The sequence below is a fragment of the Amia ocellicauda genome, chromosome 16 (genome assembly GCF_036373705.1).
Source record: "Amia ocellicauda isolate fAmiCal2 chromosome 16, fAmiCal2.hap1, whole genome shotgun sequence".
NCBI classification, from domain to species: domain Eukaryota; kingdom Metazoa; phylum Chordata; class Actinopteri; order Amiiformes; family Amiidae; genus Amia; species Amia ocellicauda.
The window spans coordinates 6,621,058-6,648,688 of NC_089865.1; the positions used below are offsets into that span (position 1 = coordinate 6,621,058).

Genomic DNA, 27,631 nt, shown 5'->3' on the forward strand with positions numbered 1-27,631 from the left:
CCACTCCATCTGTATATCAGTGATGAAGGGGCATGCGTATAAACCTTTGACCTTTGGTGATACAGCCTGGCTTGGTCATGTTTCCGTATCCCGAATACATTTGAGAAACTTGTTAAATAAACCTCAGAAAAACAAATGCCACAAAAAGAAAGATCCAAATCAAACGCTCTTGTGGTGATAACCCTTGGCTTCTCTGAGGCCTACAACCAGAACACTCTGGCTGTGCTAAGAGACTGTCCCAAGGCCTAATTCTGGGACAGAGTCCAGTTACCAACCCTTTGAAGACAATATGTGATGGCTTGACTGAAGAAAGCCGAACGTGATGACATGAGAATGGCTTCAATTGAAGACCTTGCACCTTTTTGAGTTTACCTTGCAATGCAATATGTTTTGGGTCTCGGTAGGCAATCAGCATTTCCTAGCAGGACTCTGATGACTGAAGGCAGAACCGTATTTTACTGTGTCAAAAAGGAGAAAGGGATTTCTTTACGTTTCTCACATCACTGATCACTACAGATAAAAGGAATTTTGACTTAATCATCTCTTAAGATTTTTTGCCCATGTATTTTCAGGACACAAACTACATATCACTTTTCTTAAATAGTAGCATTTAAAAAACCCGAAATAAAATATCCTTTTGATTAATGGAGCCCTTTTAAAAAAAACTACCTATCTGCATGTATTCATGATGATCACTTGAGACGTAAGAACAACTGATACAGCTGTTGGTTTCAGAGATTCACTGCAAAGCCTGGTGCTTCATTTTCAGATTGGCTTGTCCCAAACTGACCCAGAATGGATGACCCAAATTGGCACAAAGCCTATCTCACAGGCACTGGGCTTCCTGATACGTTTTTGTGTTTTAGAATAACAATTCTTCTGTTGTGATTAACCTGATTGAGAGGAAACCCGTCCCTGACAATCCTTAAAAAAAAAAAAAAAGTACAATAAATACAAAAGTAAATTATCCTTCTCACGTTTAGACATTGTCACATTAAGAAACCTTTGAAGGTATTGCATCCATATGTTTAGCAATGTCTTTCACTGCATACTGAAAGAGAGGGTCGGAAATTTGGTTTCTTCACGTTATTCCAGGAGTGTAGCAACGTCGGAACAATTAGTGGCATGTTATGGTAAAATAAAACGCTTTGGGTATTTTAGACTTGTTGCTCTGGCATGTTGAATAGATAAGGGTAATTGGGGTGATTATAAATGTTTAATTCATTTGTACATTATTGTTGCTTCGGGAGTGAAAGCATTAAAGAGCTTTTTTGTGAGGATCAGTGCTCGTAGACAGAAATTGAGTGAACTCTACTGGCGCTGGTCCTTTTCCATCTGTGGAAAACCTGTGTAGTATATGGACCGTGTGATGGAAATGATTACAGGGAATAATAGAAAAGGCACATTTGATTTTCCTTAGTAGGAAATCCTCAAATAATTTTAAAGGGGCAACTCACTGGGAAACATAAGTGATAAGATATTAGCTTAATGAAATGTGCATCTGTTCAATATTTACACTATGCTAATTATTTATCTGGATTATGGACTTGTATTTCATGTGTTTTATTACTTTGTTTGAATTGATATGAAAACAGAAGAATATTACTTTGTGAAATGTCTATGAATTATAAGGTATGCACATTTATCTTACAGATTTTAAAGCTAGAGGTTTTTATAAAATAAATATTTTTGCTGGTTCTTTCTGCAGCAGTTCATACAGTATTTTTCTCCATCATGTGTCAAGCATTCACCAATATTATGGATGTGATTTCCACCATTGCACATAACCATATACATGGCAAGTCTTTTTTTCAGTATGTTTTAATATGAAGTGTCAATGTATATTCACAGCTTTACAATATTTACATAAATAATACATACAAAAAAAAATCTACTTTATTTACAGTTTTGAACATATGCATACTGTTTATCTAGTTAGATCCAACATGCACTTTTTAAAAGTATTTTTACTGAACTGCATGAAATGCAAACAGGCAGCACTGTAATATTCATACTTAAAACTTTATATTTACATTTGACAGTGTACATTGTATGATATGTCTTGAAATGTTTATTAGTAAACGCATGTCATGTATTCCATTATTTAATTTAAATAAACAAAGAAATCATAGTCAAACTATTTGCAAAGTTGACATTTCCAGAATTAGAAGTGACTGAAAGCATACACATCGTGGTTTTTAGATTAACTTTAAGGTCATAAGATTATGACTATCTTACATCATATCAGACAGAAGTAAGTTTTGCAGAACAATTGACCAGCAATCAAGTATACTACATTTGTGGGCAAGCAGCCCAGAACAACTTAAAAGCTTTCCTAAGAGATAACATATTTGCAAAGTCAGTATTAAATGTTTGAACAGATCTCAGACAAGCTTATACAGACATCTTTTTGTAAATCATGTGCACATTAAATATTTAATCAAAAAAGTGTTTAGTATAAATGTCCAAGCACATGGTATTAATGCAGTAGATTTGTCCATTTCTCTTTCTTGCTGTTCAGTGACTTACATTCTATTCATTTATCTTCTAACGGGAATGTTGAAGCTGTCATTTTTATTCTTTGCTTTGCAGAAGAACACATTCAATACATACAAAGTACAATCCAGAGGTTATGCCTTTTGCATTACATGTAAAATAATAATTCCCATCCGGAAAATCGAAATGGAAAGTTATATGCTGTATCTTAACTGGTTAATGTTTATCTAACATTTTAAATTTTCTAGTGTATTATACAAAAATAAATACTATGTATACTGTACACAACATATACAAACAAAGACAACATAAAGAGGCAAAACTCAAAATATCTCAAAATATGAATAAACAAAAATGACTTCCATGTTCTAGACTGGATAACATGAGCAAAAAGGGATTTAACTATCCTAAAAGACATCAAAAGCTGCACTGGGGTATACTTGTGCTGCCGAGAGGGGTTGTCATATTGTAGATAATTCATAACGAACAATGTTATATTTTCATACTTTTATATTAAATCTGGCCCATGATGGAGTATAAATATAGTCAGTTTCACATTTGCTTTAAATTTAATCCGAATGTTACGCAAGCATGAAAAGAATGATGCTGACACCAACTATTCCAGTCATTAGGAAGCGGTTCTGTACAAGCTTGGTTGTTTTGTTGAGGGGAGACGTGGTGGCAAAGATGGCATCGGTCTCGTTGTTTGGCAAAGGCATGTTGCAGATGGTTCCTTCACAGCATGAGGTACAAACCTGCATTCAATAAATACCGGTATTAAAAACCTTCATACAAGAGGGCAGATTCTACAGTATCAAACCATACATACAATTAAAACAAAAGGTAGTATACATACACTTTCATAAACACAAAAATAGTGTTGTCACAGACTTGTACATTCGATTGGTCAGCGCAGTCCAACACTATCTATACCGACACATACCAGTACAGAGCAAATATATCCGTCGTAATCTTTCTGCATTTTTTAAGCCCACCTGTTAGATTTTACAGCTAACCAGGCCTGGGTTGCTTTCCGAAATCACATAACATTCGGGGAACTCGTTTTTCATTGTGGATTAAAATGACAACTCTTGGGAATGAGCAATTTAACTCGACGCTTCTGCTCAGCATGACTGTGATCACTTGGGAGGATTCAAGGATTACATTAAAAGCCCATAATAGTGATACTGATAAAAAATATATAAGTCATGTGTTAGCCAAGAAATAGTGTTATATTGTAGTGTACACTTTCAGATAATATTGATAGTGAAGGATACTTCACACAAAGTGCTGTGTTGTGTAAGTGTGAAGAATAAATCAATTACTGGCTATTCCCACAGAACACACCATTAAAACACAGTTACTCTCCACAAAGTTACATTTTATAATCTATATATCTATCTATCTATATAATCTATATCTGTTATGTAGTGTTCTACAAAATAGCCTAGATACAAGAAGTGCATTGGTTTGTTTTTTTGCTTTCTAACATTTTACCTTTACAGTTTCAGTGTTTACTAAAGAGCCATCTACACATTCCTGTCCGGTGTAATATGTGCCTGCTTCGCATCGCTCTGGGAATGATAACTTTTTTTAATCTACCTGTAAATAGATAGTGGTCATACTAGTTAATTATTTGTTTCACTCAGTCGAAGCTTATCTGGTGTTTGAGGAAGCTCTGACCTCAAAAGGCGGAAGCTATGAGCTTGTTTTCACACAGCAGTAAGCGCACCCATTGAAGTCAGCGGCTAAACCAAAATTGATCTAATGAGCAGCTTAACCTGAGCCTCATTTAAAAAAAAAAAAAAAAAAAAAAAAGAAGAAGAAAGTCCCACTACATTCCAGCTGCGCCCCTCCTGCGTTCCTCACCTTATGTCCTTCAGGATTAAGCTGTATGCATCCTGTGGACAGACAGTCCTCCAGTGGTACGCAGCGCTTAGTGACCGACACGCTTTCCCCTCGGGAGTCCATTGTGTGTTGTGTGAAACAGTATCTTGTTTCTAGAACAGGCACATTTGAAAACAAAGGATTTTGACAATTACAACTCTTAATAACAAGTACTGTTTATTTTAAACTAGCCAACTTAAAGCTCTGGTTATATGGTGCATAAATCAGTAAACCCATCAAAGCAATGAAACTATCAGTATTAAGCTTCTTTTAAGAGGCCTTCTCTCTATGATGTAAACTTATACAATAAGAGAAACTGCATGCTGAGAACACACACATCTGTATGCAGCTGTCATGTAACCACTGCTAAATGTACTGTGCCTCATCAATGTTAATACACAAATAGATATGCACATGAGTTTAATATCTTCCACTCACCTCTGGGGCAATATATGTCTGGTGCCCATCGGTTGCATTCATAATTGTCTGATGCATTTTCACAAGTGAAACACTTAAATCCACCTGGGAATGGTGTGCCTTAACAAGAAAACAAAATGATAAATACAGCACATTTCAAATACAATTCCTAATATAAACCATTATTAGTATTTGTATTATTTTGATACCAATCTCCCGTGAGACATTTGTATCCAGAAGGAAGTAATTTGCCCGTGAACCCGAAGCTCTGAGCCGAGAAAAGACCACACTCTGACAAGAATACAGTACAAGAACATGCTTTCGTTTCATTTAAGAGTTTCAAAAGAATCAAAACCGTATGGATAGACCATCTGTTGTGATCAAACAGCATGTTTGTTATGCATTTCTCACTATTACATGAATCCGGTAAGGCCCCTTTTAACTGTGACAGCTCTGGGTCTGAGGGTCATCCAAACTTCACTCACTGCACAAAGCCTGCCAGTCAGCCGGCTCACACCGTGTTGTGATTTGGGGAATTTCTCTTTCACCCTCCCCGAGATCTTTTAATAAGCAATTTTCAGTCCTCGATACATGTCACCAACTCTCTCTCAAAAATCAACAGAGCCTACTGTGAAGAAAGTCTAATTAACCAAGGCGCAAGACTTGAACTTGAACTTGACTTGAGAATTTATGTTTTTAAATATCAACAAGAGAAAGACGGTGTAAGGATCCAAAACCCATTGCTATCTTAGTTAATCCCGGTGAGCAGAGACCGGCCGTACATGTTTTACTCTCCTCTGCCTCAACACGCTCCTCACATGGAGCTATGATTCCATGCTCAGTGCTAAAGTAAACAGCATGACAAAGACTAGGCTGTACGAAAGAGCTTCCAAGAATAAATATAATGCACAGATGGTGAGGCTTCTTTTCTAACATACGAGGTTTCACTTTCTTACTGGAGGGGGTAGATCTGTGCTACCTAATACTGGATTTGGCAAATCTGAAAACTGATATATATTAAGAAGCTCGCTCACATAATAGCATATATCTGAAGAAGAAGCATTTTCTGATCATTGTAAGTGTTGATTCCACAATAAACACAAAATAAACACACCTGGAATGACTCGCACTGTCCCAAACCACCAAACGCCTAAAACATGAATATAAGTGGGAGTGCCACATGCCATAATCAATCATCAATCTCAATCATTAGACTAAGCAAATTTGCATAAGAAGGACTTCTACAACAATATATCTTTCTCAGGGGTTTTACTAGCTGCCTGGATTTGAGAGAATAAATATGATGATCTAAACCCCCGGACTGAATGATAAACAGGTTCTGGAACGTCTTCAGAATTTTGATTTATGTTAATGCATCACAACTAATTACACTTATAGCTGATATAGAAATAAGTCTCATGGAATCAAATGCAAGGCCAAACAACCTTCTACATCAACAGAAAACTCTGCTTGACGTAGCTTTACATGGGTCTGTATGTAGACAGAACAGGTAGCTGCCAACGATATTTATGCTTTCCGGGCTCATTTAGGACACTTGGGGAATACGATCTAATTGACGCCAGTTTCGAATTAGAATCCGCCACAATCTTTGTAAAAGGCTGTACAGAACATTTTGTCCCGGCCGCTTTGACTGCCGCTAAACTATAGGAACCCTGCCAATGAATTAAATGCATTTGTGTTCGGCCTTGTTTTTATTAGAGGCATTATGTAATTCCTTAATGGTCTGATGACTCCTTCCTTGCATTAATTAAATTAACGTTGTTATTAATTAATCCTGGAACAGGACGCAAATGCTGGTTAGGAAATGGAACATATCAAGGAAGCTACAAATAACCCTTTTAATGGCTCGTCCCCTCTGACCCACAGGCCGAAGAGAATGACTACCACAGGAAACAAGTATACTACGGGAGAGGAAGCGGCAATCGGCAGAGGAGTAAAGCCCCATGGACAGAGGGGAAATGAAAGTAATGAGGCTGCCTCTTACTATTGATTAAACCCACCAGCGACAGGGAGAGATTGGGACGGGCTTCGACTGTAGCTGCGTGACACTAGGAGGAGCTTGAGCGCGGCAGTGATGCGTGGAATTAAGTGCTTTATCACTTCAAAGAAGCGACGGAGCCGAGTGGAGCTGAGCACAGTTGTTCCTGCAGCTGTGGCTAAGTCTCATTTGGCCGCTGATCACAGGACCGCGTAAGCCCTTATAGTCTCTGTTGCTAGGCCTTGGCCCAAGCTGTGTGGGCAGTTCTTCACAAAGACGATGAACTTCACAGGTTCACAGTCCCCATTAACAGGCTGTAATAATACCCTTACCTAATCACCGGGTTTGAAGGAGCCTTTTGGTCTGGGTATTCATGCCTATCAGACTTACAGGGTTTCAACAATCAAACAGTGTTGCAGACACAAGGTTAAGAAATTAACAGCGAAGGCTAATGGCTGATATAATTTTTCTGCCAACCAGTGAAGTCCAGTCACACCCTGTCAGGGAACTAATAGAAGCGATATCCGTAAGGGTTACAGGAGGCTGATATGCATAGCAGGTGTTCTCCAACATGTACAGTATTGGAACCAGCTGTGTCTTTCTGCTGAAATACTTCTGCTATGAAGAATATTCAAAAAACATTCCTCGATAAAACCATAATATTGGACATCCAACTGTAAACCCCTTATGACACAATAATGATAAAATCTTTCATGCAAACAATGAAAACGGATTCTGTGGTCTTACTTGAAGGGTGGAGGTAGATGATGTCTCTGAATGTGAAGTCACGTGAGTGGACAGTTCTCAGCCAATCAGTGATGATGCTCAGCAGTAGGACCCAGGCCACTGTAGGCCAGGGTTCCATTGCTGGGCGTGGCCTCACACATGCAGCTCTCTAATTGGCTAACTCCTTCCCCACTGATAGGTACCTAAAGAAACAAAAAAACATATTTTAATATGACAATAAGATTAACTACAGAGAAAAAACATTCAATACATAATACTTGATATAGTGAGCTACAACATTTCTGTTACAAAAAAGTCACTTCTATTCCATAAAATGTTTTTTTTTTTTTTAAAGGATAAAAAGGTGTTGTATACATGGATAACAAATACTGTACTCATGGTACTACTAGACCCGAATAACTGAGTCGGAGAGACAGCACTATGTCAGGGAAGCTTTATCTTTTTTTTTCTTAAGCAGCGCACATCCCAGTGAGTTTAGAGAGTTGTGTGTATGAGCTAACATGGAGGGGGGATCTTCAATGTGATAAAGGAATATCCCACACTCAGAACTTGGAAATCCTCCAATGGACTATTAAACAATGAGTTCTTTATTGTAATCACTGTTTCTTAGTTTAAAATGCTCCTGGTGACATGATCCTTGTATCAATCATTTCTGTATAGCACGCAGCTGATTTCACTTAATGTATTTGTGGAAAATGTTTAATTCAGAATTAAAACAAAAGGTAAAGAAAAAAATCTAAACTATTAAAGCAGACAGGAAAATTAACAACAGCTGTATAACTTGGTAAGTAGCATTTGTGACTGGACTTACATCAATCATTTAATTAATTGAAACAGTTTACAACAAGCTTCCGGTGAGTATAAAAAACTCACTTGTTTTCAGATCAATTTTATATGAAGTGCAATAAACAACAGGGTAACAAATAAGTCATCATTACCAGTTTTATTTTACTTTGTCTTGGTTTACGACAAGAACAAATATAACATATTTATCTTAATCTCTCTTTACAAAAAAAAGAGAAAGAGAAAAAACTGAATCCTAATCAGTGCAAATTATGAAGGCTCTCTGTGTGGTTTCCTTCGACCTGAAATCAAAAAGGATCACGCAGCAGCTCAGGGAGTCTAGTTAATCGGCACGGTGGCCTTGGAAGCTGAAAGCAAAACAAATTAACACGGCACACCTGTCTGACTCAAGGTGATTAAAGAGGAAGGAATCAGTTAATGCAGAAAAAGGTTCTGGCACATTCCACTTTTCTTAATTTTTATTTATGGTGCCTTGAAAACTAGAATCGGTTTCAACGAACACTGTGTGTTAATTTCGCAAGTGATGTCAGAATTATATGACTTAACTGTGCTTACTCTTCAGTGAGATGGCGGTGTGCCAGGACAGGTGGAATTAGTTACTAGTGCCCACACTAGAGAGAAGGTGTGTTTTCCAATTTAAAATGCAAGTAACGTTTATTTACTACATATTTGTTTTGTGTTTTTAAAGGTTAATTTGGGGCTATTGTTTCATTTTAAAAAGTGTTTGTGTACATTTTAAATTAATGATTATTAAAAATTGATAATAGTAAAAACTCCTGTGAATAATCTTGGATAAAGAAAGAGTTACATTTGAAGCCTGGATGCCTTAGAGAATAACGTGGCGTGCTGTGATGATAATAAAATGTTTAGCTTGCTTAAAGGGACAAAATCTAAAATAGGCAAATTTCTGTCCTATTGACTGATATGACCGTAAAATATGAGGTAATTAAATGGCAGGCATAACACAAATTATTAAGGGTTAGGCTCATTAAAGATGTGCGGTTTCATTTTTGCCTGGAGGAAGAGTGTTTGCTGCTGATATAATGTATCACCAGCAGACTAAACAAAGACGGACAATTTTCCCCCAGCTTTTAGTCTAAACAAAGAACTGTTCTCTTCAAATTTAAAATAAAAGATACTTATCATAGCACTGCGAAACTAGAGTCGCCAAGGCCTTCAATGGAGGAAATGAGTCCCCTTGCCATTTTCATAGCAAACCACTGTAACCCATTTAAAAAAGTATGAATGATAAAACCTGAAATCCAACATTGTGTTTTCCCTTCTTTGTGTTTACCATCTGCTTAAGGTGCTTAGAAACCCCCTAAGTCTGCAAGTGTTTATACTGTGAGACTACTGCACAAAAGTTGGATTTGGCATTGCAGAGAATAAAACTTCCCTTCATAGAACCATATACAAATAAAATAAGTAAGACACAACATTATAAGGATGATTTATTTTATCTCAGAAGGAACTCCAACTGAGACGCTTTTTAAAAACAATTTCCAAAACAGATTTCATTTAGGAGTTGGATTTCCTTTAGCTGGGGCAGCTTTTAGGCATTACTAGGTAATAAAAACTACAAACAAAGAAGGGAAATAAGTGCAAGAAAATGTAATAGAGTTGACAACAAAAGAAGGATCTGTTGGATATATCAGTACAGGCCTGCTAGTACTCAAATGTTTGATTTGAAAAGCATACAAGGGAGAGAATTACACTTATTTGCCAAAATACCAGGATGATAATTATTGGAATAAATGATTGTGCACAAATGGTGATAATTCAAATGATAAATAGATACATTCATTAACAGAATGAGAATAATCCCCAGCGATGGCTTAAACATTTAGGCACAGACTTTTTCAAACGTTACTCTTGCTACACCGCAGCATAAATCCCCAATTCTTTAAGTTTAAAATCCCCACTTAAGCCGATGTGTCACCACATTCACTACAACCAATAGACGTCCCAAAGTCAACAAATGCTCTAGTTTCATCTGCAGTCTGGCTGCTGAAGCCTGGAGACTGGGCATCGGTTCCAAACATGGCCAAGCATGATTAGTAAGGGTGCATGTTATCCTTGCCCTTACAAGAGCAGATGACAGTGGCAATCCTGTTCTGCATGTGGAATCGCTCATTCTACGCGTTCTTTACTTCCGTGCCAGGGCCCAGAACAAAAAGCGCCACTGCCCCATGATAATAAACTGCTTTAGTAAACTGAAACCAGGGGCTTAGAAATGGCCTTGTCTGTGACACTTATAATTTATATTGTCCCTCTCCACTATAGCAAAGAGTGTGTTAGCTGTGGCTTAATGTTGCATTCCAAGTTTAGAAACTACCAAGTCTCTGTAAGGTCAATATACTCAGGACTGGACTGATTTAAATAGATTTACAACACAAGGTAACAGAATGGATCAACCCAGTCCAGATCCAAAACAGAAATTAGAATATTTTAGATAGATTTTACCCATATTTCAGTTTAAACCGATTTATTTTTATTTAAAACAGATACAATCTATATTCATAACTGTTGGGATATTTGTACTTATATCAATGTTTTTATTTTTCACAGAAATCAACAGTAAAACATACAAATTGTGTAATTCTTTGTTACAAATATAAGACAGTGTTTTATAACAACACTGTGAAGGTATTACCATTCTTGGTAAACAGTCTTTTGTACATCCCTGTGTCTTAAACCTGCTGGCGGCCTCATAAAGGCAACCTCGACAAGACACTACTCAGACCTATCACTACCTCTCTGGCCTTGGGCTACAGCTATGATCTCGCACTGGAGCGCATTATTATAATGCGCATAATAAGCTGTATCATTGTAACACACAGTTAAAAGAAATGTTTGAAGTATTTGAAAAGCAGCACTCTTTCTTGAGTTAGCCTGCATGCCATTAAGGTTTTGGTTAATATTCATAAAACATTGTCAACCAAAGTACTGCACTTTTTTGAAAAGTGGAAAATCCAACTCCAAGTGTAATACATTTCCAAACCAAAACAGTTTTTTTGTTGTTGTTTTTACTGAAGAGCTTCTGACTCTTCTGATCTTTTCTTTCATGTGTTTATTCTTTCTACCACAAGTGATTCTTGCAGAGATACAATCAACTTTTTATCTCGTTATGTGATATTGTATTTTTGAAAGCTGATGAACCCTAACCAAACATTTCAACTACTGTTAGCTGCCAGTAATGGCACAGTGCCTGTTTTCTGACTACCTGAAATATTTCACTAGTAAAGTTTCCTTTGAATGAGCCAGTAAGGGCATGGTTCATTTGAGTGTTGATATGGTTTACAGGATTTCTAAAACATGTTTCAGTTCATGCCAGGATGAAAACTAATGAATTCACTATGACTTGTGTAATTTTTAGTACCACCCAAAAAATACATTATTTGAAATAAAAGGAGAAATGGGAAAGTACACATGCCCAAATACAGGAACATATACACGATCTACTAATAAAAACTGAATACAAGAAAGGAGAAAGAAAAGTATCAAATAATGAATTTCCATTTATTCAATTTATATTCTTACTTGTATACAATATAGTCAACTGCATGTTTTTTCCAGACATGTTACCCCACTATAGCATGTAGCTATCCTTCCTTCATTTCAATGCGGAGGATCATATTAAAAAACTAAATTTTGTAAAATATTAATGCTAAAAAACAGCAAGATGTATGGCATCTAAACAATTTAAATAAAACAAATGCTACCTGTGCCTGGAGCCTATCAAACCTCCTCCTTTAAAATATGTTTCTTACTATTATTGACTTTTGTTGACTGATTATTGGCCGCGTCACAAAAATAAAGTACCAGTATCCCCATTACCTTTAACTGCCCCTATATAACCAGACAGACAGGAATGTACAAAACCATTTATGAAGGTACATCCAAAAAGTTACAAGCTCAGCTACTGTCTTGAAGAAATTGTATTAATGGCGAGACTCGGATCTGAACCAAAGAACAATGGTGAAGTTCGATTTTATGTTTCTTTTTAAACGAATGCAGCTGGTTAAGACCAATACTTCCCCTTATTCACACGACCGTTTCTTCATACTTTTTTGAACATGTCTCTCAAGCAGGACCATTGCAGCAGCCTTAGAATCGTGAGAAGAGTTCTGTGAACTCTGGAAAAGGTCACTTGCATTTAAAAGGCCTGACAGCTGTGTGAGTTCCCTTCCCTAGTTTTTTGTATTACCAAACAGACTTTGCCAAAGGGTTCATGATCATTCTACAATTAAGTCATGCTATTAATTGTCAAACATAATTAGTGTGCTGCACTGGTCCTGAATGGAACTTATCTAATGGTCCGGGTATTGTAAACCACACTCTCCTCCCCGGGCTCTTGTTAGTGAGCTAATGGGCCGAACTTTTGTTTTCTGGACAGAGCCAAAGGCTGCGTGCCAAAACAATCTGGTATAGAAAACAAGGCAGAGTTTGTGGTGAAAGTGCATTGGATTGTTTGTTTCTTGTTTAGATATTTCTTTCATCATTTTATTTCCAGAATGTTCAAGATTTGCCTCAATTCTGGAATGTAAGCAACTGTCCTAGGTCTATATATGACATTCACATATATATAAATAAATACATAATAATAATTATCACAACAGCACGTATCAGCCCAAGCTCACTGTGAGGAATACAGCAACATCTGAACCTTGACAAAGCCTTTCCTTCTGTTCTACCTCCAGGAAAACAGGTGCCAATGATTTGTGACATCATCGTGTGTCAAGACAAAAACTATTTTCAGTTTTCAATTTTCAATTAATAAGAAAATGAGGGCTCCATTTTAAGAGATTTATTCTCATGCTTGGTGTCTCTGGGACCGTACGGATGGCATGCCCATCTGCTGTGCCCTTTGACCCCTCCAGAAGAGTGATTTAAAAAAAACAATTAACAAATGGAAGAGGTCAAAGGACGCCCCAGAAGAACAAAACTATAACAATAAAAATGACAACCGAATGCTTTGGTTAATTATGATTGCTCATAGTCACAGGTAATTAGTAACACAACAATAATGACTAATAATGTCAAAGGGAGAAGAAAAGCTAAAGTACTATTTATGTTTTATAATAGTTTTTCTTAAAGAGTTTAAAGGGCACAACTGAAAGGACACCGCAGAAAAAACATGAAGCATGACAGAAAATGTCTGAAAATGATTGTAGTGAAGTTCATTTTGCACAATTTTGTCACCTAAGAGGAATCTGTGTTGATTTTAATTCCAAAGGACAACAGAGGGAATCCCTATGTGCCAATTAGATACATTAGAGTAATATTAAAAAAGCACAGTATTCCAGAAAAAAACTTTACACAGAAATGGTTTGCCGAATTTTATTTTGATGGGTCTGGCATCCATCATGAAAACATTTTTTTTGGTAGAATTTATAAAGCAGACTTCTGACTTAATGTTTTCTCCTCATGAAGACCAACCATTTTCATGAGAGAAAGAGAAGTAAATGCAGCAGTGATAGCCAACTAAAGGGGAAAACTAAAAAACAGACTTCCATTGACGTTGGGATAAGGGTTTGGTTTCAGGTATGCAGGTGCTCGTGCAGAAGCCTGGGGACCTCTTACTTTGAGCCCCTTTGTGAAGGTTTTAGCTTTACATTTTATTCTCTTGCTTGCCATTCTTGAGGACTCCTTATAACCATTGTCATGACCTCTGTCACAGGTGTTATGGTCACTAAGCTCACCACATTCAAGCTTAAAATATGCAAAGTAAAAACTGGTCACCACAGTATTTTAGTCACTGGCTCTCAAGAGATAAAATTGAGACTGAAAGATGTACTTTATTTGTGTAAAGATTAAATTTAAATTAAATTAAATTAAAAACTCTGATTAAATGAGCGCAATCGCAGATAAAGTGGTTAAACTGAAACACATCTGCCTGGCAAGAAATGACTAAGTCCAAAGTGCTCTGCTGATCAAATTAAAAGCCTGGTGCCAGCATGTTTAATCATGCCCTCGCAGCGTTCAGCCAATCCATGACAAATAGGTTTGGGAATCCGCGCTCTCTTAAATGGACAGAATATGATTATGTCACTGTGAGGCTCTGAATTGCCCACATCTGAGAGCAAAGCAAGTTAAAGGAGACCCTCTGAGAAACTATGCACACGCTTGATTTTTGTAGTCTTCTTTTACTTTTGCTTCTTTGATTTCTTAGTTCTGTCAGACAGCTGTTTTTCTCAGTTTTTCTGCACTCACTATGTTTTTCACCACTCGTGTGTACAGCTACATTTCTCCTTCAAATATTATTTATTAATAGTGGATTAACACTCCCACAGGGAAGTAGAACTTCAAAAACAATCATGTGAAGTCTAAACTGAGTTTATCACCAAGCGATGACAATAAACAGAGTGAAGTGGCTGCTGTGACTTTTCATATAAACCAATGGCGAAGGCCTTAGCCTAGAAGTTAAAATGTAGAGATCAACCTGTCTAGCCAGGCTGACGGCTGAGGGCTATGGAATTAAAGATGGATAAAAGGGGATGAGATTTAAGACAGAGAGGTCTTAATAAGAATCAGTAAGATTGTGGCTTCTGTTAATCTTGTTTAATATCTGAAGGGCCGTGTTAATGTGAACTATAATGAAGAGACTTGGTTCAGTCCTGGGGGTGGGTCAACAGAATCAAAAAGCCACTTTCCTATTGAGACTTCTTCCTTACAGAAAGTGCATACAAATTATTGGTCCTGAAGTTGTTAAAGTGCACATAAACTCATGGGGAGGTAATCAGATAGAAAGTAAATCTAAGAAGCTATAGTGTAGTGTTGCATGCATGTCAGTTTTTTATATTATATGAACACTACAGACCAAATAAAAACTCTGATTTATTACCAAGAAATAAGGTAGACCTCAGTGAATGTATCCATTTGAAGTTGTACAAAAGTGTATTTTTTACTTTTTATACATGAAAATGGTTGTGATCAGTAACATACTGCGTGATCCCAAAACACGTCTCTGTCAGGTAATGATTTACTCTGCACTCTCCTATTAAAATCTATACACTGTAACCAACTGCCTGTGGCAATTCTGTAGCTTATATCCTGCTGAAGTCAGTGCGGGGGGCTGCTATTTCGAGTCTAGATGGCATCAAGCTTCTTTTTAATTCCACAACTGCAAATTGCTGTGATTATCTCTGCGGGAAATGGAATTTCACCTCACCTGCCAAGTACTTTATGGCAATTCCAATACTATAAAAATACCAAACAACAATTCTTACAGTTACATCATTCAGTGCTGTGAAAGAGAGAGAGAGAAAATGAAAAAGTGTTAATACTTTTGAAAGAGATTGACTGTGTAAAACATTCCAACCCCCTTCTTGTCTGCTACATAAAAAAACATCATGCAGTAGTCATTACAAGGGATTTCTACCGTGACACCATTTCCTCATACTTTTTGTAATCAATTATGCTGTCCATATTATCAAACCATGACCTTGATAAATCAATTTCCACAGAAACTGACAGGCTCTAAAAGTAATCTAAGACATGTTTGCTTTTAAATTGCTTTGCAGTAATTTGATGTAACAGTGTTTTATTTTTATTGTGGTTCATTTTATTCATGTTGCTTTCCATGTTCTTTCTTTAGCCATGACAAGGCTTCACTGGTGTCAGGGAACGTTTCATTATAGGCCTTGGATGGATTTTGGCAGAAAAGTTGAAATTTCTCATTTATCAGTTTTGTCAGTAGCTCAACTCAGGTCTGCCACCATATCGGAGATGACCCGGCCGTGATTTAAACTCTAATCATCATCTAATCACTGCATTGTGTCCGATTCTCGCGGTTTTCTAGCTAAAATATTTTGAAGGAATGTGGGATCATACAGGACTGCATTCTTGTCTTTAACCGGGAAAAGGACACACAGATCCGCTCCACTCTCTTACCCTGAGCGAATGAAAGAACAGAATGATTTTCTGTGAGGTCTGGACCTGTGTTAATGGCTGAGGTAAAAATTGGAAAGCCATAATATATGTTTTTCCTCCAAACATTAAATAAAGTATATACTGTAACTGCATCAGTTGCTTTGCACATACTTTATACTTTATTACATGTTAGGAACGTGGAATAAATACACGTTATCATAAATTATCAAGCTTATTCGCCTGTCAGCAGCGTACAAGGAAAAATGAGATCTCAAATGATTTACTCCTTAAACCTCCAATACAGAGGGAAGACAGAAATATGTGGAAGACATCATGTCATAATACATGTATTAAAACAGTCAAATGTGTTTATTTCTACTTCGTTATCTATAATGGATGATCTCTGGTTACATGCCCACTTTTTTTGACATTCCTTTCAGACACTTGGGGATGAACTTCAGTTATAGCCTCCTGCTTCTCTTTTCAAGTGCCGGCCCTTTAAAAATAAACAGCCACTTGTCATCAAAACTCCACTAAGATGTCTTGCACTTTAATGGTAGCTGTAGTGTCTTGTTTACTTTCAAAGTAATCTTATCTTTCATTTAATTGGCCATAGATAGATTGATAGAGGTTTAAAAACCGGCATCGGGACAGATAATTGCAGGGTCTCTACAATATAGCTTCCTTATAAAAGGAGCTTGAATAGCAACTGGGCTCTTTCCACATTCCACCGAAAGTGGCCTGCCGCCAGGAACAACATAGTGAGGTGGCATTTTTCCTTCCTGGCAGGTAGGTGTAATTACCCAGGTCTCGTTATCATGCAAATGTATTGGGAAAACAAAAAAAAGGGCAACAAAAAGCACTTAACTGCTAATTCTGCCAAAGTTGTTTTGTAAGCTGCCTATTTGAGAAGTCAAGAGGATAATACAGGAGCAAGGTATTCTAATCCTGCCCTCGTTTAAAGAAGCCGTGAATTACCAATCGGCTCCAGGCAGAAGCAAATTGCCACCAGTTGTTATCACTACTAACGTTGAACTGTCTTTGAATTCTGTCTAACAAACTTATTTCTATGAAAAACATACTTTTTTCTAGTAAAACCTGCATTACATTAATAAAAGTGTATTCTTATGATAAAGTTGTTTTAAACGTAGACTTCAGAAACCATCTATTGAGTTTTCTTCTTTGTAATCCTCTGGGACGAATGGCTTAACGCCCCTCTGCACATTTTGTGAGGCCTATACAATAATGCAGTTTGTGAAGTAATCAGAGGGTCCACCCCCTGAATCTAATTACAAAACACAGAGGATCCAAACGGCTCGGCACTCATAATGGAGGGCATCTTAACATCCTCAGAAAAAGGCTGATATGCCTTAAATTAAATCACACGTTCTCCAAGACTGCATTCCTCTCGTTACATTAACATTGCCCGTTTAATCAAGCCACACAGCGAGAGGATGATCCTGTAGTCAAGGCATCCCTAAAGGGTTTCAGCCAATGCCCATCGAGATGCCCAGCCCAGTCGAATCTTGACTTTCATACAAAAATGCCCAGGTGCATTGCGGGTATTGAAAGAACTGCAATTGCACATGTGAATATTAGACCACCAACAAAGAAGTCGCTCAGCCTGCTCACATGCCCAATTTGCAAGGGAAGGCACACATTTCCTTCAACACAATAAATGTATTCTTCCACTTCCTAAATACCAAAACCGTACCTTAATGTCAATTTAATTTCCTGGTCTCCTTAGGCAGCATATTAGATTTTCTTGAAAATTCTTAAGTACAAATAGGGAAGGTTGAGGCATTTTCTTTGTTGTTTAATTAGTAAAAATGAAGGCTTTGGACGGGTCTTAAAAAACAATCACCATATGCCTAAGCTGTGTATGTCTTTGAAACTGTTAAAATCCTAAGAGAGGAAATGCTTTTCCCTAGATGCTACTAAATTGGAGGGATTCATTCAAAATGGCAGCTTAGCAAAACAGGTTTGTTTGCTCTCAATAACCTCATGCCAAGTAACTCGCCATGTAATCCAGCTTTGGCATTAGATAGCACCCTCAACAAGTTTGGAGACATCAATCAGCAATGTAAAAAAGAGGCTTGAATAGTGCAAACTCTGTCTGTGTTACCACCACTGCTTTTAGTTCAAGTACCGTGTTAAACACATCCAGACAATGTCAGCTTACATACCGAAGCGTGACCACAACCACACTTGAGCCCAACAGATATAAAAGTAAAATCATGTCATTAATACGCTTTGTTAATGCTGACGAAAACACGGTGAACAAGAAAAGAAATGTTAAAAAAACGTCCGCAACCCCACAATTCATAAATCAATAATATTTCTCTTAACCGGTGCCAAACTGACATAAGATACGGTATCACTGTGTCAAATTTGAGGTCACGTAACAACAGCCTACCTATGAATGAGCGTTCCTCCCACTTGAAAAAGAAAATGCTTTTCCCCCTCCTTGTGTCTTCAGAGTCACAAAACTTGTAAAACCAGATTCATCGGGTTGTCTGACAGTATTGAATACACTGCTCTGAACGTTGTTTATTTTATAGCAGAGACACATTCCAGTTGGGGAGTTTTAAAAAGCCAATACAATCCATAACATAGCAAATGTAAATGAGACTCAAATGGTTCAGTAAGTAAGTCCTAGCGACAAGAACAAGATTGAGAGGTTGTCTGTAAAGAGAGATTTGAGCTTAATTAAGATCCCTGAAGCAATATCACAACCTGTATTACATGACATTTCCAAACCGCTAAAGACGTTCAGGTGCAAAAAGTACTCTGGAAGCCTGCTAGCAGGAAATGAACAGTGTTTTATCAACATGGACAATTCACACATGAACATATCAGCTACAATATGGCAATTAACGATGCCTCCAACACTGTGGCTGAAGTCTTAGAAAACAGAAGTCAGCTTAGATTTTAATCATTGTGCACTTAATTGAAATCCTACATGTGCACGCAGCATAATCCTATATCATTCTTTGAAGTATTTTAAGTCAAATGTATAATTTTTTAATCCTCTGGTGGCTCCATATGAAGATTAAAAGGATTAACTGTGTAACTCCTAGTCACGCAGGGGACAAGCTCAACCAACTCTCATGTCTGCCTATTGCTTTTTATTATATTTGGAGACTGTTTTGGAGGGACAAATGTGGCGGTTTAGGTGCCCTGTGCTGTAATTACCACCTTGGGGAAGAATTATATTCATTAGAATATGCGGTGCTGCTAGAGTCTGCATTCGACACCTTATTATTGTGCCTACTGTTAGAGCGCTGTTGAATATAAGCAAACATTCGTAAAAGAATGCAAACTATGTGGGGGGTGGGGGGGAAACCGCATAACAATCAGGATTTATTCTGTAACCGCATCATCTCTGGTGAATTTGAACATTTTAGTATTGTAATAATTAAATATGAGTGCAGTGCTTATTTCTTTTCACACTCCAATGGGAAGGAATTCAGTTGTATATCTGATTTGGAAACTGATCTGCAAATGAGAGTTACCTTGGAGCATTCCTTCTGTCTGAATGGAACGAGAAACTTGGAGTCCAACAATAACCATGAAAATATAATTCATCTCTTAATCATATGTTAGCATCCAGTAAGGCAAAATACATAACACGGCCTAGTTATGACTAGCAGTGTTCGTGATTTATGACTTTATGGCGGATGTAAAACATGATAAAAAGTTTATTTCATTAGAGAGTAATTATGATCTTCTCTGTTAGATTAAAGTGTAAAAATGACCCACACTCTTTAAAAAGTAAATGTTATAAAATTAAGTTAAATGACCTGAATTCAATGTTCGATCTTTGAGGGATTATTTTAAGATTTAAGTTCCATGCAGTGTGCATAACAGAATTGGGAACTTACTGCTAACAAGAGAAACACAAATAATTGCTGCATATCCTCGATTAAACGGTACACATTACCCCGTTCTATATGGACCTGGAAGTTTCCTGACAAGATGTGTAAAGGAAATGAAATACATGAGTATGACACAAAGAACAATACGTTTATGCTACAGTTGTCTAATAATATTTGTGTGACTGACTCTGAAGGTCTTGTAACAGTCATCTAGAAAAGTACATGAAAAATAAAGGAATGCCATGAAAGTAAAGACTGTGAGCTTTATCTTTATGGTTGAAAGTATGCAACATAAATGTCCTGCACTAATAAATAATCTATACATGGCTTGTTATCTAGATACAAAAAAGAGAGAGAAAATAACTGACACGTGACGTCTCAGTTGATCCAGGAGATGATATCACAATGAGGTCTCTTTCCAGGCAGGGAGCTGCACTAATTATAGATGGGACGGCTACTCGACGTTCCTTTGTGACACTGAGTGACAGACCGGCGGCGGACGGGGATGCCGAATGTGCCATCGAGGACCTCGGCAGAGTATAGTTGTCTTAAATTTAGTGTTTGAACAACAGAGATTATCACTGACCTCTCCCCAGTCACTAAAGTCCCTCTGTTGTGTCCAGACACTAAGGGTTAAACCCTCCTTCCCAAATCGGAATCTTTTTGAAGGTCTCATAAGACATGTGAATTTGCTGTACATACATAAGGAATAATGAGGATCAGACTCCTATAATGCCTCCCTGTTCCAGCTGCAGAAGAAGAGAGAGGAATGTTATCCTCTTGAACTGCGGGACAAGCACCATGGCACAGCTAAAAGGCAAAAGAGCTAATTAGGACCGAGACGCAAAGACTCTCTCTCTCCTTTATCTCATGTCTGGACTGAACAATCTTCACAGCACAAGAAAAGCCCTCTCACACTCGGCATAAGACTGTTTAATTAGCCTCGTGGCTTTGAAGTAACTCGTTGAGGCAAATGCTACCAAAAATCGAATATATGTATATGTATAGCAGCTTTTGAAAAGAAATGCATACAGTGATTTGTTCAACTCAACCCCAAATGTCTTTTAATTTCCCAGGTCTGGATTTTCAAATGGTACAGCATTAAGTGCAAAAATAATCTAATATATGCATACTTAAGCTCTTCACACAAAAACATATGATTTTAAATTTTCCCCAGTTCTTTGGTATTCCATGCAATCTTTTTATCTTTGCACAGTGCGGATAAACGTCAATATCAGGTTCTAATTGAAACAATTAAACATAGCACAGGGCATATTGTGTATATGTATTATTCTAATCTCTTCTTCATTATTAATTTTCAAATTATGAATTCTAACTCCCCAACCAAAATCAGAGGAGAGAGAGAGGGAGGGAGAGAGGGAGAGGGAGAGAGGAAAGCCTTCTGCTTGTGTTCAATATTTAAACCACAGATGGTTTTCAGTCATTTGAACTTGGTCTCAATAAACCTCAAGTTTAAAGAATAAGTTTAAACAATGATATCTAGACAGCAACTAGGCTGTGACTGGAGTGTTTAACACTTAAATGAATATGTCAAAAGTCAATGTTAGTTTAGTATTATAGTTATTATGGGTATTTCAGTGCTATTCCATATGGAAATATGGCTCTTTTGTGGATAACCACATGAACAACATATGGGCTTCATTAGCATTCAGCTGAGAGGAAGGAAGGTCTCTGTGTGGAGAAAGATAAATGGAAGAGAGCTGAATTGCAATATATACCAGTCAAGTGTCCAAACAGAAGTGTGCTCCTGCTTTGGGTTTCAGGTTATGCATTTTAACACAAGCCTAAGGTCCGCAAGACCTTTGGGCAGCAGAAGAAGCATGTGAATTGGTCAGTAGAGCAGCAAAAACTCACTTCTTGCTTCATTATAAGCAGTAGATGTTTAGCAGTAATGTCTTGTAATAGGAGAGCAACAATGTTTTTACATAGCCCAAAAAATAGAAGTCCACTGCAGAATAGCCTTTTAAAAACTGTAGGACAGACTTCCATGGCACAGAAAATTGTACAACCTGATAAACCTAACTAGCCCTTTTCCCCTCTCAGCCAACCCATACACACACACATGCGCTCCATTTGTTTTAACACTGAACATATGCAACAAGCTCATTGTTTCCAATGACAGATGGACGTGGTTTGCAACTGTTTTTGATTTACAAAACCTGCAGAGGAGTGACATACAGCTTTTTTATTCCATTTAGAAATAAGTCTTTAATAAAAGGCTGGTTTTGCTTGGAGGGAAGTTATATACGTTTACATTTCAGAAACTGAAAATGATTGCACGGCACCACAACATGGTTTTTTTAATTTAATCTCTTATGTCAGGTATTCGGCTTCAAACAGCAAAGATCAAACAGTACTATCTAGGAAAAATCTACATATTCTCTTTTGTTATAAAGATGTTTGCTTGAAGTCAGCTTTAATGGTGAAAATAAACTGAAAATAAGGGATATAAGACTAAAGCCGTCTTTCTCATTTGGTTATTTTACCTAATAATAATAATAATAATAATAATAATAATAATAATAATAATGATTAACACAACTGAAACAAAAAGTACCAATGCCATGGCATATGACACCCATTGTAACTGTTGTAGGATTATTAATTTTCTCCCTCCCCCAAGAAAATGCATAAGTGAAGTCTCCCTGTAACCTCTTTAATGTCTGAATTGAAAAGCAGTTTTGCCTTTAATGGAAGCAAGCCTGAAAGCTCCTAATTTTGTACATTAATTCCCTGGTTTCCTTAGGACAAGCTGTAGTTCAAAGCAGATCCTGAATTAAACATTTTGCCTTGTTCACCATTAAAATATATTCAACTTTTGCTTTGATCTATATTTTTAGAGGCACTAAGATAACAAGAACTACCACTAAACCCATTCCTGCAGCAGAGAGAATCACAGAGACCTGGGCCTTTATCTTCTTTCTAGATGCCATTTCTCTTTAAGTGTATGGCTACAAAAAGTCATGTGTAAATCTTATATTGCATGAAATGAAAACCACATAAAATCATCTGGCAAAAAAGCGAAAATCACACAATTATTCTGAAACAACAGTATTCTTTCTGGGCAGAATATTTATTGAAACTTAAATATTTACAAGCTGTAAATGAAAACTAGTAATATACACAAACAACAGCAGGTGCACACTGGGGTGCAAAAAGAGCTATAACCTTGCGTGCAGTTGCATACAAATAACATCCATCTGGTCTATAAATCTGCAACAGAAAAAACAGCAACCAAATCAAGCTAATTAACATGAGAATTAAAAATGTGAAAAGAATGTGAATGCTCACCCCTTCTGGCTAGAATATAATATTTTTCATAAAGGCACCCTGAATTCAGAAATATACATACATTTAATATCCAACGACAGAAAGTTACAAAACAAACACTGTTTTTGATACAAACCAGAGAATACTCCAAAAACAAACAATTAACTTGAACCTATATAAAACACAAAATCACATTTAAGAAAGTGAATATTTTTGTTACATTGAAGGCCATCGTAACTTCAACATGTTCTTGATAGCTCTGGATAGTGATGAAGGCTACGGCTTACATGGCAGCGCGTATACAGAAGATAGACAGATAGTCAGACAGATAGACAGGGAGATTTTCGTGTCGCTTTTCATGTTTCAAAACAGACAACAGTTCAAATGCCGTCATGTCAACACTCATCCCACACCAAATAAAACTGACGTGACACCAGAGACAACTTCATATGACTCACACAGATTCCCTGATGCCAAGAACACGCTACAGTCACACTCACACAAAAGATGGATGTGGTTAGTTTTTGAGCAGAGACTTACTGAAATACGCAGTCTTGGGCCCTTTACAGTACCTCACCCAATGTCTCTTTCCCGAAAACATGTAATGCACAGTCCAGCTAATCTGTCCTCTGAACTTCTCTACCACAAAAGATTCTCATGTTACTATTTTCTTGCTGATATTAGCCAAATGTACAACATGTCCCAAATAATGCTTTATTTCTCTTTGTGCAGGAAGGAAAGCATTCTTTGGGACATGTTGTACAGTGGGCCAATATCAGCAAGGAAACTATTTTCTAATGTAGCACATTTCCAACTTTATTTTGGCTATCTTTCCACCAGTGGTGATCCTGGGAGCACGGTACTTCCCTTTGTGTGCACATTTTGGTAAATTGCTATTAAGTTTTTATTGATCAGATTGAATTAAAATAAATATTGGGGCCAAAAAGAAAATACAATTCAGCATAGGTTTGATGCCACTTTTTTAACCCAAACCCAGGTGAAAATAAATTAAAACTATATACAACTAATACTCCCACTTCAAAGAAAACTGGAATTCCTTCTTGCAAGTCAGTGTTTAATGAGAATCACAAGACCTAAAGAGTAAGGACCAGCCAAAATGAAAGTCCCAGTTGTGTTTGGGGCATTTTGCACATCCCTGGCAATTCTTCAAATAAGCCCAGAGGAAAGCTAAATCAGACATCTCAGAAAACAAAACATATAATCATATAATCTCTGATTATAGCCTAGTACAGTGAGATACTCAACCAGAAAATGTGCATTAATCTAAAGGCCAGGTATGTGCAGCTCATTTTCAGAACTCGTCAAAATAAGGGACAGGTGCAGAGTAAGATATGCTGGGATAAAGTGCGAGGGGCGGAAATCGGTGACTTGTGAGGTCACTTTTAAAAGCAGTCACCACACCTAGAATAATGGATGATAACCACTATGCCGCTATCATGAGGTTCCCTGTCACACTGGTGCACTAATGACTCCTTAAACATCACAAAAACAAGTGCTGGTGCGGGTGATAAGGATTCATCCATCAAATGGTCTTCATGCCTTGCACAAACAAGAATCGCAGAACGACTGGTGCTTTGCGAACACAGAAAGAATAGCAACAAATTGATCTCGATAACAGTGTGTAGTTCCCCGACCCACCGGGTGGATAGGAATACCTGGGAAACTTTAACTTTAATTCCTACCATCTCTCCAAACAGAACGTTAATCATTTGCACCAACAATACATTTTTAGTAAGCTTAAAAACATAGAAATTGCAGCATTATTGCAGTACAAAACAAGTATTAAAATCTGCCGTATTGTACATTCCCTCCATAAAATAATAAACAAAAATAAAATAAGATTAGATTACTTTATAATCCCCTGGACAAAAATACCTTTCTTTGCCGAGAAAATATATATTAAAGATTTTTTTTACAGCAACAAAATATATGTATCTGCAATACGGAAGTTCTCATTATGAATGGCTGAACTTTTTAGGTTTTAAAAACTCCAGATTAATGATTAGATTATGTATTGTATTTGTTGGCCTTTCTTTTATTATAACAATACAAAAATAGCAAGAACGTACATATTTAAACCCATTTACTACAGATTCTTTGAGTGCAAATCTCAGGAAAGCCTTTCATTTTATTAAAATTCCTCACATATCCTTATTTTCCCTGTGGCTCCTAGCAATATTTCCCAGTTAAAAGAGCCTCCAGAGAGCTAGTGCCCCTTCATGGGGATCTGGTTAATACACACCACTTTAATTAATATGCTCCTTGTTACAGTCAGAATTAATAATATCAAACAACTCTTTCATCTCATAAAATTCAAATGTGTCTGATCTATAATAGTCTGGAAATACTTGATATGTATATTTTTACAAAAGCACAGATTATTTTAGCAGCTTTTAATATCCCGTTATCAAATTGTCCTTCTGAGCTGTACACGTAGGGCGCAGTAATTCTGTTTTAGTGACCGACACTTAGTGTTCTTCTTAAGACATCTAAACTGAAAGTGACAGTACAGTGGCAGGGTGAAGGGTGCGATGGTCTAGTCCTGCTTTGAAGCGCCATATCGGCTCTGAACATCATACAAGCGTAAACAGAAGTGGGTCCTACCTGTGAAGAGGCTCATAGAAGAACCTACTACAACAAAAGGCACTCAAGTCAGACATCAAAGACAACTGAATAGGAAGAAGTGCCATCATTAAATAACATGAACTGCTTCATTATTAGTGTGTTGTTATTGTTGCAAATATGAATTGATCAATTCCCACTTAAAAAATATAATATCCTTATTTGTATGTCCTTATTCAATCTTCCTTTTACAGGTTTGTCACACACTACATGAACACAAAACCTGAAGATTTTTGCAAGGTCTAAAATTAATGTTCTTTGAAATCAGCCCCCTGTTACCTGAATAAGCGCCACAAATTCTGTTTTTCCCCATCTCTGCCCCTCTGCTGCACACCAGACTGATGGACTGGTGCAGAAATCCACCTCATTGCACAGTGCTTCATAAAGTGCACCACCACACATCTGACATACTTTCACCATCCAAGTTAGAAACAATGGGCTGAACCCAATCACAACTTTGACCCACCTGCCAATCCCAAATTACACTCTAGTAAGGCGTTCTGATTTAGAAGTAGTAGAAAGTGGCTTCTGGCAATAAATTAAACAGGTTAAAACATTACCATTAGCTGTTAGGTCCTAATTTATCCTAATTTTCCTTTTGGCAATTAACCTTTTGTGTCATGAAGGAATTATATCATATTTTGATGTGCTTATCCTTATCCATCAGATTTTATGGTTGAACATCTGGAGAAATGGTTGCTTATTTCTAACAGTATTTTGAAACAAAGTAATGACATTTAATATAATGACATATTGCATTTGGACTCAATTCACCGCTGAGAGTGAATACAATGTAATAATACTGCTCATGAATAAACGTAGTTCTTTAAAAGAAATCCAGCACAATGCATACCACGTCAGACCTCCAGGTTAAAAAATGTCTTTCCAGATGGGGATAATTCTTACATGATGAAGTGGATTATTATGTGGTTATTGTCTTCAAGATCAGTTAATGTAAGAAAGAATGCTGTGTGAACAAAATTAATTGTAATAATAGTGAACTATCAGAATGTTTATAATAATAATAATAATAATAATAATAATAATAATAATAATAATAATAATAGTTATTAAGAGGCAGTTGTGGAAGACAAAAACAATTATCCCAAAGCCAACACAATTCTCATTCCTCAACTATAATGCACATTATAATGACATTGTATCCATCTGTTATGTCACTTCTCTACTGAAAGAAATCGCAGTGCATGACTTATGTCTATTGTTCCGAGTTGGGTTCACACTGTAGCACCGCAGCCAGAACAAGGGCTATTGATCTCAGGCATCAGTGACTTTTAAATATGTTTATCCTGACTTACCCACAACTGCTCCAGCTGTCAGGTTTTGTGTGCACAGATCTTAGTATCCCACGGGTCAACACAGAGCTCCACTGCGGCGTGGGCTGCTCTGCGGGCGGCTATTGCGGCTCTGCGCTCCGCCGGGCTGTGGGAGGCTTTGAAGTGAGACCCATGCAGCCCGGACTGCGCCGCTCTCAGTGCCGGCCTATCAGCGTCCAGGGGGCGTGCACTCCGCGCCCGGCACCGACCAATCAGAGGGGTCAGGGGGCGTGGATTAGGGCTCAGTTTAAAGGCAGGACGTC

At 37.3% G+C, this 27,631-nt stretch overlaps 1 protein-coding gene across 2 annotated transcripts; it reads right to left on the reverse strand.

Annotated features, from left to right (window-relative positions):
* Window positions 1-1,803: 1,803 nt before the first annotated feature.
* lypd6 (LY6/PLAUR domain containing 6) lies at window positions 1,804-27,477 on the reverse strand. 2 transcript variants are annotated; one of them, XM_066687957.1, is made up of 5 exons: window positions 27,351-27,477; window positions 7,547-7,728; window positions 4,822-4,920; window positions 4,366-4,496; window positions 1,804-3,251 (listed from the first exon to the last, which is right to left on the reverse strand). In XM_066687957.1, exons 2-5 carry the CDS (start codon window positions 7,662-7,664, stop codon window positions 3,078-3,080), a joined length of 522 nt encoding a protein of 173 aa, XP_066544054.1. In that variant the 5' UTR covers window positions 7,665-7,728; window positions 27,351-27,477; the 3' UTR covers window positions 1,804-3,077. The 2 variants fall into 2 exon arrangements, with proteins under 2 accessions (XP_066544054.1, XP_066544055.1); XM_066687958.1 differs by lacking the exon at window positions 27,351-27,477 and adding an exon at window positions 23,932-23,991.
* Window positions 27,478-27,631: the final 154 nt, after the last annotated feature.